Below are 12,689 nucleotides of genomic sequence, written 5' to 3'. Positions count from 1 at the left end.
AGAACATCTTCACTCCCTTTGGAATAAAGTGATAAATATGAATTGCCATTATTTTCTTTTCTTTTGTTATTGCTTTTCCTTTTTAATTGCATTTGTAATTTAATTCAGCCAGATTACTATGTTTTTGGAGGGTTTGGGATGGGAACTTGCAAATTAGTTATCTGTGCTAATTTAAAAATGGAATATTTGCTGAGCAGAATTTACATTAAAAATGGTTTGTAAATATGTGAAGTTGGTATCTGTTTTATGATGATGCCAAAATCTCTCAATTTTGCTGTCAATACAGCTGCAGAATACTGTTATTGAGCCATTATGTTTCAGGATCTGCTTTCAGGCAATTTGAAATTTTCCAGAATCCTGGCAGCTATCAGTCTTGAATTAAAACAAGAAAGTCTGCAGACACCATGATTGAAATAAAAACACAATGCTGGAAAAACTCAGCAGGTCAAACAGTGTTCTTTATGTAGCAAAGAGAAAGATACATCACCAACGTTTCGGACTTAAGCCCTTCATCAAGGTCATCAATCTTGAGTCGATGAATTTTCCTCATTGTGATATGGTTTTTAAGAGTTTTAAGGTTGTATCTGGGTATATTTGAGCCTTAATTTTAGCAGATAAAACAATGTGGGGTGGCAAGAAAGTTTTTGAATCATTGCTGTCATTTGGATCATCTTGGTGAGAGTGCTATTTGGAGGCCAAATGCTTTGCCAAAAGCAATAGTGTTTTTTTTTAAAAATAAATAAAAGGTAATTGTATTCATTTATTTTCAAAACCTATCTTGCAAAAGAGTATTGATGTTTGAATACCATGGGGTAAAACCCAAGCAACGATTTTGGGAATATACTTGCAAAAATTGGAACAAAGTTCTGGGAGTCAGCCATTCGTAACAAGTTGACTGCTGTGCTTTAGCAGATAGGGTCACTAATTGGGTGGTGAGATTATGTCAATATGTTTGCAAATTGATGTGTAAAAACAAATGTAAAACTCATTGAATTTAAATCCCATCTTACAATGTAAAACTGGTGTTCAGTTATCCCATGGAAATTTTAAATAGTTCAAAATAGTTTACTAAAACTTGCTGAAACCAAATAATGCATTTTGGAATCAGATTTTCTCTAGAGTAAGGAATGTAGCATTGATTTGGTTAAATAATTAAAATTGAATTACAGTACATTGGTATGTTAGCCTTTTATATATTTAAACACCACTCATTTGAGACTTTAAAGGATACGACAGGAACAAAAATGACCATCCAAACTTCATTAAAACTTATCTCAATGAAGTGTAGTTTCTTGTATGTAATTGACTTCCCTTATTCATTTAACATTTTCCATTTGAATAGGAAATTCCACCTTATGAAACAAAAGCTGTGATGCGAGCCAGTTTTTCGTCAAGGGAAGCAGATAATCACACAGCCTTTATCAGAATAAAAACAAATGCATCAGACAATACAGAGTTCCTAATTTTACCTGTGGAAGTGGAAGTGACAACAGGCAAGTCAAATGGATATTTTATTCCATTTTTTTCAATGTAATTTCCAAATTATAATATTTTGATCTTTAATGAAAATTATTCTTGTTGCAGCACCTGGAATTTATTCCTCAACAGAAATGTTAGATTTTGGTACATTACGATCTCAAGGTGAGCTTCTAAATTTGTTGATTATTTAAAAGTTGAATATTAATTATTGACTTGTTCTGCGTTCCTGCCCCTAAATGAAATGCTGGATTGATTCCATGTTGTCTTCACTGTAAAATTTTATTTGGGTTTGCTCAGTGTTTTATTTCAATTAAATTGAGTCATATTACACTTGTGAAGGAATAATTCTTGAGGCCTGAAATCGACTATTGGATTCTCCCAACATAACTTTATAATTAATGCTATGATTTTGTATTTGGACAAGCTATTTGCAATAAAATGCCTCAACAAAATATAGTTTGTGTTCCCTCAGCATTACTGGTCACTTTGCTTTGTTCGAGTTTAAAATGTGTGGTTATGACAGTTTTATTTAATAATGTTGTACTCTCACTCTAGTTCCAGTTTTAATGTTTTATTAAGAAAACTTTTGCCTGTCAATGTAGTATTGGGGAGTTGAAGATGTGTTTTTCTGGCTTACCACTTTTCTCTCTTGCACAGTGATTCGTGTTCAGCTTTTACATGCAGAACAGCAAAATAAATAATAATGTAATTTCCTTGTAGATCTTCCAAAAGTTTTAAATCTTCATTTATTAAATTCTGGAGCAAAAGATGTCCCAATAACAGTAAGTTCTTACTTTCCATGACTTCAGCCTAAAATTGTCCATTCATTTATATTTTTGGTTTCTGACTAATGTATATTAATTTGATTTTTTTTTAAAGAGTATCAAGCAGTTTTCACCAAATGAAGCTGTTACAGTAGATTTTAAGCCAATTACACTGAAGGCATCAGAAACAAAATATACCAAAGTGGCAAGTATTATATTTGATGGTAAGTGAATTCTTTAAACTTTTAATTAAACCTGATTACAAGAGGCAGTTGTTAAAAATACACATTGTCACACTGTCTTGGAGGTTTGAAGTACAGTACTTGGTATAATTTTCGGTCAAGATCAAAATTCCATTTAAATTGCACAAAATATTTTCCTTTATTTGCCCTGAAAAGGTATGTACAATATATTTTATGCATATGATAATTTGTTAATTTAAGATATCACCAAATAGTACAGCATGTAAACAAGACTAAATTATAAGGAATAAGAAATGACCATATAGATAATTCTGTTTAGAGTTGACACTTTGAAAGGTACTCACTTTATTGTTTTTTCCTCAAAGCAGGAACCTTTCCACATATGGATAGAGTTCCTCTTTGAAACCTCCTTTCATTTGGCTTCCTTCTTATTCAAGTAGTACATTCCAAATAATCGTAAGTTGTACGCAAAAGTTTTCTTTGAAGAACATTAAGGTGTCGTTTGATTATAAATGCCTGTGGGACTGTTCTTCCTATTCATTTTATCATGCCGTAAATGCTTTTGAATGCCTTCTATCAAATATCTAATCTTGTCAACTTCTTTTCTCTGCTTGAAGGAGATAAATTCCAGGAAGATACATTTTGCCAAAGTTAGTTAAATTGTAAGTACAGGTACACAATCCTTTGTCTGGACATCTAAAATCAAGAAAGCTCCAAAAACCGGCCTTTTTTTTTCCCCTGGTGCTGGTACAGGAGAGAGAGAGAGACGGCAGCGTGCCTAGATTGGGGGTGGGGGGGGAGACGGCAGCATGACTCGGGGAGGTGGGGGGGGGAGAGAGGGACGGCAGTGCGACTCGGATGGGCGGGAGGAGAGACTTCAGCGCGACTCGGGTGGGTGGGGGGAGAGATTTCAGCGCGACTCGGGTGGGTGGGGGGAGAGATTTCAGCGCGACTCAGGTGGGTGGGGGGAGAGACAGCAGCGCGACTCGGGTGGGTGGGGGGAGAGACAGCAGCGCGACTCGGGTGGGCGGCGGGGAGGAGAGAGATGACAGTGTGACTCGGGAGGGTGGGGGGGGAGGAGAGAGATGGCAGCGCGATTCGGGTTGGGCAAGGGGGAGAGAGATGCAAGCACAAGTGGAAGAGGATGGATAAGGCAGGCCAATTTGGGTGGGCTTAAATCTGGGGCAGCTGGCCTTTGTTCTGAAATCCGGAAAAATCCAAAATTCAGAGCACACTGTCCCCCAAGGGTATCGGATAAAGGATTGTGTACCTGTACAGAGTTTTGAACAGATAATTAAACTGAATCATATAACTAAGAATTCAGAAAATAGTACATTTGAAGAAGTAGTGTGGTTGATTTGTGTAGAGCATGTCAACTTCAAAAAATTTAGTTAAGGGTTGTTTTATACCCCTAACTAAGGGAACCATGAAGGTAATTCATAAAAAAAACATAAATATAACAAAAAAATGTTATAATTTCAGCTTCAAAAGCAAAAAGTACATTGCAGTTTTCTGGGAAAATAACTGTGAAAGCTAAAGAGAAAACTTATTCAAAACTTGAAATTCCATACCAGGCAGAAGTATTAGAAGGGTAAGTTTGAACCTTTTATTCTTGTTGTTAGTTGATTTTGTTTAAAAGGGAAATAAAAATGGGTAATTCTTGCCTCAAATAGAAATTACACTGATTGGAGAAAAATCATACCCATGCTGGAAACCCAAAAGAACCAAAATTCTGGAAGCACTCATCAGATTATATGTCATTGAGCAGGGAATTGTGGGCATTGTTTGTCATCAGACTTAGAAAAGGAAGTAGACGAGACAGTTTTAAATTGCAGAGGGGAATGAAGGAGGGAAGAGGAAGTGCCTGAAAGGATACTGACTAAATTTGTTGAGGTAATTGTTTTTAAAACTGGAAGTTGGAAATGAGGGGGAAAAAAATGGAGCCCATTGAAATAGAAGTATTCACATCTGGCATTTTGATCCAGGAGTTGCAATGTATCTCTTCCATCCTTGAGCTTGCTTTAATCATTGGACACACTATAAAAGGCCAAAGACAAAGTGGTCAGAATGTGAATGGGATGGAGAAATAGTGATTTGAAATTCAGAGTCACCCTGATGGACTGAAGGGAGTTGTTGTGCAAAGGTTTGTCCAATGTGGAGGATACCATAGTGTCTTTCTTTGGCTTGGCTTCGCAGACGAAGATTTATGGAGGGTCAGCTGCAGGCTCGTTTGTGGCTGACAAGTCCGATGCGGGACAGGCAGACACGGTTGTAGGGGAAAGTTGGTGGGTTGGGGTTGGGTTTAAATTAATACACTAAAATGGTAGAAATGCAGGTAATTTGCCACTCGTTTTGGAAGGACGTTTTAAGGTTCTTGGATGCAGGGAAGCTAGATGCAAAAGGATATTATCTCACTGCAGTTGCTGGAAGGGAAATGGTTTGTGCAGTTGGAAGTCAAGGAGGTAACAATCCCTTTGGAACACTGAAAGGAATGGGTTGCAAGAAGGACATATCTGGTGGCATGGAATGAAATTAGAGGTAGTAAAAATTATGGAGAATCTGTCAAACGTAAAGTCATGGAAACGTGTAACACAGAAGTAAGTGCACTTCAGCCCATTATGTTCATGGAGGCTGCTGGACCTAAATCCTTCCAGAAATTACCCATGTTGTTATATTTTTAATAATGTACTCGTATAAAGCCTATGAAAAATCATTAAATGTGATGAAACTTTATGCACCTTACTTTTGTTTATGCATTATAACTCGTGAACTGTGAATGCTTCAGTAACTGGGAGATGGCACCATTCGGGAGAGTGACAACCTGTATGGCCCTCCAACCATGAGGCAGCTTTCAGGGGCCAAGTGGAAGGTTTGGTCTGCAGTGGCACTGATTGAACTTCAAACCAGATACAATTCGATAGGATATTTGGGTGTTGACTTGCGGCATAATTTTGCGGATGAAACCCTTGTTTGTGTTGTTGATGCCTTCAGTTTCTAATTATTCCTGTTTTCCGAGTTAGTCTTCTAATCTTCTCACTCCATAAAATTAATCTAATCTTTAAATTTCACTCAGCTGAGAAGTAATTTATCAGATATGGACTGAAAATTACTTGGTGAAATGGGCCAGAACTGTAGGAGAGAGTTTGAGAGTCAGGATAAATACTTTCCCACAAATAAAAAGTGAAATTGTCAAACCTAGACCTTGATGTGTAGAGAAAAGCACAAATGGGAAACTTGTACAGTGAGTGGCAGGGCTGTGGAACAGAGACCAAGGCAATAGGTTGTGAAGAAGGCATTTGCCACACTTGCCCTCATTAGGGTGGTGTGGTGCTGAATGAGAAAGTTTGGACTTGTATTCAGCCTCAGGTTTTAATGAGACTGCACTACTGCCTGTAGCTATTGCCCAATAAAAGATGCAGAGGCGGTTTACCAGGATGTTGCTTGAACTGGAAGGATAGGCCGGGTCTTTATTCCCTGGAAATCTGTGGACAGGGTGGATGCTGGCTTGTTGGATAAAATGGTGGTTCTTTTTGTCTGTTCAGGTCATTTTTTCACACTGAAAAAAATGGTGGGATGGGGTAACATTGACTGCTTGACCCGTGCTGCCAAGAATAACAGAGCCTGATGGTAGAAATTGTTTGAGCATATCAGCTGATGTTTTTATTAGCATAACAGAAGTGACAGCATGTTAAAATTCTTTATCAGGAAAATGTAGCTTCTGTTTTTGAATCCTGATTCACTGAGGTGCTTTAATGAGCCGAAAATCCAGGAAGAGCTAAAGAACATTAATGAACCAGTTTACTCGTTGCAACAACCTGATATCTTTGTGGTGACTTGCAATAGAAACAGCCATTTTACTTCAAGATCTGGGAGGCATAACACTGATATAAAGGATAGAGACCTTTGCTTCTTACTACTATCCCTCCTCCTCCCTCACAAACCCCTCCCTATCGTAGCATCTCCTGCCTTCCTACTCCAAATTGTTGCAGGAAATCTGGTAATTGTATTGGCAACCAGAATTTATCTTAAAATCTAACATTAGATTGCCATCTGTTTATGATAGTTAATCCCAAAATGGAGGATTTTTAAAAATTGTTTTGGAGATTTTCTGATAAACTGAAAATCTCTTCCACAGTTCCGCTGATATTCAGACTAAGGTCACGAATTAAAGTTACAAATATCACTACGAGGAAAAAGATAATTTTTTAATCTTATCCACAGGTACTTGGGATATGATCATGCAACAACTCTCTTTCATATCAGGGACAGTCCTACAGATCCAGTTGAGAGGCCAATATATCTAACAAATACATTTAGTTTTCCAATTATTATACACAATGTTTCTTTGCCGGAGGATGCAAAGACTATGTTCAAGGTAAACGTAATTATCTTAATTATGCTATTGTATGTGTTGGGTAATTTTTTGTGAGCAGTGAACTGTTGACTTTCAGACTTTATTAGTCTTTTTGTTCCAACTTTTATTGGCACATGTAAAAAATACATGCATAGCCAAATTACTATAGGTGAAGATGGATTTAACATCAGAATTTTATAAAGAATTTAAAGATGTGTTGATTCCGATTCCTGTATTTATGAAAGTTTTAATACATTTGGAAGAAACTGGAAATTTCCCTGAATCTTATAAGACAGCAATTATAACAATAATACCAAAAAAAGGTAAAGACCCTTTATTAAAGTCTTGATCCATGCGTGAAGGAGCTGAATGTTAGAAGTGAGATGAGAGCATTAGTCCTTGGCCAACTAATAATTTGACAATCTCATTATCAAACAGCTCTCAATAAATTGGTTAAGAGCAGTACATATAAATGGCCTAAAGCCGTTGGTTGTTTTTAAAAAAAATATTTCATTTAATATTCCATACATGCAGCAGCTACAATTATTATAATACAGATATCAGAAAATAAACCAAATTGATTACATAAATGATGGTTTTCACCCCACCCCATAGCACCTGCCTCCCATCCAACCTCCACCCCCTCAACCAAAAATTATATACAAATTGAAAAATGTTTTTAAAAAAAAAAATTATAGGTATGAAATATAAGAAGAAAATAAGAATAAAAGATTTTTGGATCACAGAGAGAGATGTCATGTAGTACAACTCATCAGTTCTAATGTAGACGTACAGAGGAGAATTCCATAGGGCTAGAGGGACAGAAAATACATCTACTAATTTAATCCCATTATTTGAGTGTACAGGTGCCAAATTTGTAAAAACGTAGAATAATTATTTCCTAAGTTATAAATAATTTATTTCCAAAGGAATACAACTTTGAATTTCAGCATGCCACCGGGGCATAGTTAAAGATGTATCCAACTTCCAAGTAATCACAATATATTTTCTTGCTGCCGCTAATGCTATTTTAAGAAATTTCAATTTACGATTTGAACCTTCAATATTTCCTAATAAAAATAAAACAAGATTTAGCAGAAAAACACCTGTAACTTATTCCAAAAAGTTACCTATAGTCACCCAAAAAGGTCTCATATTGGGACAAGACCACATTGAATGTATAAAAGATCCTACATCTTCACCACACCTTCAACATTGATCTGATAAATCTGATTTTAATTTTCTGTGGTGGAAGTTATAATTGATGTTTAAAAAAAACATTGTATTGAACTAATCTATACCTTGCTTTGATAGTATTAGTCATTCAATCCTTACACAAATATTCCCACATTTGTTGGTCAAATCTGTTTCCCATCTCTGCCTCGATCTATATAATCCTAATTTAGGGGTTCTTGCTTGTAATAATAAATATATCAAAGAAATACATTTTTTAACTGTCCAACTCCTAATAAGTTCTACCTCAGTACAGCTAGACAGAAACATTGTTGGTCCAAGCTTATCTCCCAAATATGCTCTTAACTGAAAATAACAAAAAAAGTGTTGCAGGGTATAACATTTATTTCTCAATTGTTCAAATGACATTAATTGACCTCTTTTGTAACAATCTTCCACATTAACTATCTCTTTATGGTACACCATATATTTAAGAACTGATTATCTCTTGAAAAATTTAAGAGGATGAATCAATGGCAATTTAGGTGATTATAGGTCCTCCTCCAATATCCTGATTTATTTTATTCCAAACATTGAGTAAATGCTTCAATAACGGGGTCTCTTTATCAGCAACTAAGGGCCTTGGTTAATGGCCAATCACTAGATACTTGCTGTTGAAATTCCTTAAAACTTCATGCTGGATATGATCAATCGTCATCAACTATTACTTCATTGATCCTTACTGATGTTTGAAATAGAATGATGACTGATTTCACTACATTTTTATCAAATAATTAACAAGGCCATACTATATTTAGCATGTGCATTTATACCACACAAATGCAGACTGTGAAATTTTCTTACTAGAAAGTCTAATCATTTCCCCTTGATTTTTGTTGCATATCATTTTCCTCACTGAGAGTTTTCTGGAGAGTTATTATCAGTATTATAATAGGATCAGCTGTATATATTATTTGGCTACTTGAGCTGTTCAGAGTATGATTAGCTCATCCATTTCCTGAAAACCACCTCCTGCCACATACAAGACAAAAATTGGACTTGGCTGATAGCAGCTCTAATAGCATTCGAGAAGCTTGACTAACAAAAATAGCTCACTTGATTGGCATACCCATCCTGCATGGTTTCTCCTGCGCCATGGACAAACTTCAGCTGCAGTGTTTATCACCTTTAAAATGTAGTGCAGAAACTTGCCAAAGTTTGCTCAATAGCATCAGTCAGGTTTGTTATCCATGCAATCCCAAGGAACAGTAGCTAGAAAAAGGAACAACAGATTCTATTTCTCTTCCAAGTCACCCACCCTCTTACTTTGGCTATGTATCAATGCTCCTTCATTAATGTTGATCAAAATGTTGGAAGTCAAACTTTTGTCTTTCATTGGAATGCACACTGCAGTGACAGAAGCTGGCTTTGTCCCAGCACCACCTCCAAGACAATTAAGTATCACCACTAACTGAGGACTTGCTTGTGATGCCTAATTCTTGAACATTTATTTTTTACTATGATTAAGCTGTGACCCATTTTCCTTTTGCAGATTAAAAACTTCAGCACACCGGTTTCTGTTCCACCTCACAAAGCACTCTATGTATTCTCTCTCCTTTTCACGGCAACTACTTCCTCTATTCATATAGACAGCAACATCCTGCTCATTACAAATGCATCAAAATTCCATCTCCCTGTGCGAGCCTATACAGGATTTTTAGATGTAAGTATGCAAAAAATTTAAATTTTCAGTGTCAAACTGAATTATTTTCTTATAAAGTTCAGTAAACAAAAAAGGCATCTTTTTTGCACAACTGAGTAGGTTTTAAGTTGCATGTTTTTGTTCTGCAAAATTTAAAAATGAGTTAAGTTTGTCACAAGGTACCTTGTAAAGTGAGGGGTTTTTCTGTGACCAAACTAACAGGTAACATTCAGCCATGTAAAATGAATCTTATTCAAATTGAAAATTAGTTTAAAAATACTTTTGTTTGGCGTACTTTATGAAAGTAAAACTCTTTTTGAAAGTTTGTGTTTCCTTTCTATTTAGTTTTGTTTAAAAGAGCCCTCTAATGGTATAAAGAAGTTTTTGGATGACCTCTCTCAAACTAATACAGCATGGTTTTGTGTGTGTGTTCAACTTGGAATACTTGATTGCTACTTTAGGGTTCATATGCTTTTATTATGCCACCTGTTTAGTCTGTTCAATGATCTTTTAGCATAAAAGTCTATGGAATTCTGGGTGTGAAGGGGTAGCAAGAATTGGATAAAGGGAAATTTAAAAAAAGGTAGCGAATGACAGATTTGGAGAGTTGAAAATGAATGAAAATCCTGCAAGAGTGTTTATTGTGTGGGAAGTGTGGAGGTTGCCTTCCTTAAGTGATTAGAAGTGTGAAGAAAGTGCATGAAACAGCACTAGTGGGCAAGATTAAGCAAAACCCTGAAATATTTTGATTATCAGAAGCGTAAGAGGGTAACACGGAAAGAATGAGGCCCATCAGGTCCAAAGTAGCATGCATTGAGGATATAGGGGAAGTTTTTAATGAATGCTCACTTTGAAAAAGGGCATAGTTGAAAAAAAATTAAGAGGGAGGAGTGGAATTCTAGAACAAATTGGCATCAGAAGGATGTTTGATACCTCACAGGTTAAAGGTGGATAAAGACTATAGGACCTGATGAAAGGGAGGGAACTACTTGGGATCTGACAGATTCACACACTTTCTCTGACCACAGATACCTAATATGCTACTGTAGTGGCTGCTACCGGCAGCGCTACTGAAATGGAGCACATCCACACAACACGAGGTGTGAACCAGTAACAACTTTATTTGAATCTATCGAGCTACTTTAAGGGGTCGGCCCACTTCCTGTCTGGGGCGCGCTGGTCTAAGGGAGTGACATCAGTACATTGCGGAGTTACTGCCTACTGTTAGGTCTGCTTTGTTCATGAATGAGTGAGACAAACACCAGGCTGAGTCGAAATCAGGGTTCTTTGTTCTTTATTACCGGATTGTAACACTTGCGACTAAACATGTTAGTCGGAGAATGCATTCTGCCGTTATCAGCAAAATGGTGATTTTTTATACCCTTGGATATGTGCTTAGAACATCATCATATCATTACTTGTCCAATGACTAAAACTGTTGCTATCCTTTCCCTGCTAGCTTCCTGCCTCTCAATCCATCAATGTCTCTCTTATCTTGTAAGTACAAGGATGCATTCACATCTTGTTACTGCCCCGTACATTCCCATCTCATGATGTTTTACCTAACAGGAGTACAAGGACACCTCCCCTTCTTGTTACAGCCTTGTACAGGGTAACTCCCTACACATTCCCATCTCATGATGTTTTACCTTACACTACTCAGCAACATACAAACAGGAAGTGGTGTCATCTCACAGGCAATGTGTGTCGCCAAACGCGGGCTTGTCCTGAGGAAGGGGGGGGGGGGTGGCCTGCGCTATCTTATATCTACCGAATGGGGCAGCGATTCGGCCCGTCTGACCGCATGGTCGCTCAGCCTGCTATACCACTCCCCCGGCAGAATCACTGCCACCCTTTGAGCAAGTCACAGTACTGTCTTTAGGTGGGCGGCCTCTGTGTCTGAGCTGGGCAGCTGGGACAGGCTGGCCTGAGTCCACATGCACTACCTTGAGACAGTCGATGGTCAACCTATCCTGCCGCCTGCCAATGTCCAGGATGAAAACGACACCATCTTGAATGGGCCTTCATCGGGGCATTGCAGGGTTATTCTTTGCAAACAAAAATAAAGAGGGACTGTAGATCTGCAGGAATGTGGCAGGGTGGAGAGCAGTGTCGGGAAGATGGCGGAAGTATCGGCTTACCTATTCCCTCAAGTGCTGGAGGACGTCTAAGGCACTGGGTTGTGGCCTGGAGGGTTGAAGTGACTGTCCCCGGGATGGTAAGCAGGGAGCCGTACACTATCTCAGCGGACGGCACTGCCAGTCTTCTTTTGGTGCTGTGTGAATACCTAACAGCACCCATGTGAGGTCGTCCATCTTATTTGGGCCTTGTAGTAGAGCTTTCAGTGCTGCTTTCAGGTGGCGGTAGAAACAATTGACAAGGCCGTGGTGTGGAGTAACTGGCTGCCGCAGAACTTGGCTAGGTTGGACCAGAGTGAGGACATGAATTGGGCCCCTCAGTCCGAGGTGCTGTGGGTCAGGACTTCAAAGCTTGCAACCCAGTTGGACAAGAAAGTTCTGTATCACAGGTGGGCAACTATTGTGAATAAATACCACAAACCTTGGTTCATGGGGAGTGGATCAACGACGTGCATCTGTTGCAATGGCCAAGATGGAGGAAGAGTCAGGATGAGCCAAAGATGTGGCCTCTGCAAATGTCACTTTAGTTGTGTGAAATGCTTCAACAGTTTCGTGTGTCCACTGGAACACCTTGTCGCCGAGTTTGATGAGGTCGATTAGGCGTTGAATGAGGGTAGCCTGCTCCTGAGAGAAAACAGTGATAAAAGTTACCATCCCTAGGAATTCCCGTAGGCCTTTGAAGGTGCTTGGCCTGGGGAATAGCTGGACGGCTTCTACCTTATCCAGCAGCAGCGTGGTACCCTCACAGGTGATACAGTGTCCAAGGAAATCAATTGTTTCCAGGCCATATTGGCACTTAGTGGGTTCACTTTGAGTCCAAACTCCTACAACCTGTTGAAAAGGTGAGTCACATGTGTCCTGTGTGTGCTGGTGTCA

The 12,689-nt window shown here is 38.3% G+C and overlaps 1 protein-coding gene across 5 annotated transcripts in view; it reads left to right on the top strand.

Moving 5' to 3' along the window:
• Window positions 1-12,689, top strand: part of tmem131 (transmembrane protein 131) — a 137,769-nt gene that overhangs the window by 72,230 nt on the left and 52,850 nt on the right. For 4 of the 5 annotated variants that reach the window (XM_069891887.1, XM_069891886.1, XM_069891885.1 and 1 more), the window contains 7 exons: window positions 1,343-1,493; window positions 1,585-1,641; window positions 2,200-2,261; window positions 2,359-2,467; window positions 3,929-4,037; window positions 6,668-6,821; window positions 9,526-9,696. In XM_069891887.1, the coding sequence (XP_069747988.1) occupies window positions 1,343-1,493; window positions 1,585-1,641; window positions 2,200-2,261; window positions 2,359-2,467; window positions 3,929-4,037; window positions 6,668-6,821; window positions 9,526-9,696 (813 nt within the window). The remainder of the gene's footprint in view (window positions 1-1,342; window positions 1,494-1,584; window positions 1,642-2,199; window positions 2,262-2,358; window positions 2,468-3,928; window positions 4,038-6,667; window positions 6,822-9,525; window positions 9,697-12,689) is intronic. The other variant, XM_069891888.1, reaches the window with a different exon arrangement.

This window comes from Narcine bancroftii, chromosome 7 (genome assembly GCF_036971445.1).
Source record: "Narcine bancroftii isolate sNarBan1 chromosome 7, sNarBan1.hap1, whole genome shotgun sequence".
NCBI classification, from domain to species: domain Eukaryota; kingdom Metazoa; phylum Chordata; class Chondrichthyes; order Torpediniformes; family Narcinidae; genus Narcine; species Narcine bancroftii.
The sequence above is the reverse complement of the archived record's forward strand: the minus strand, read 5'-3'. Positions and strand labels throughout refer to the sequence as shown.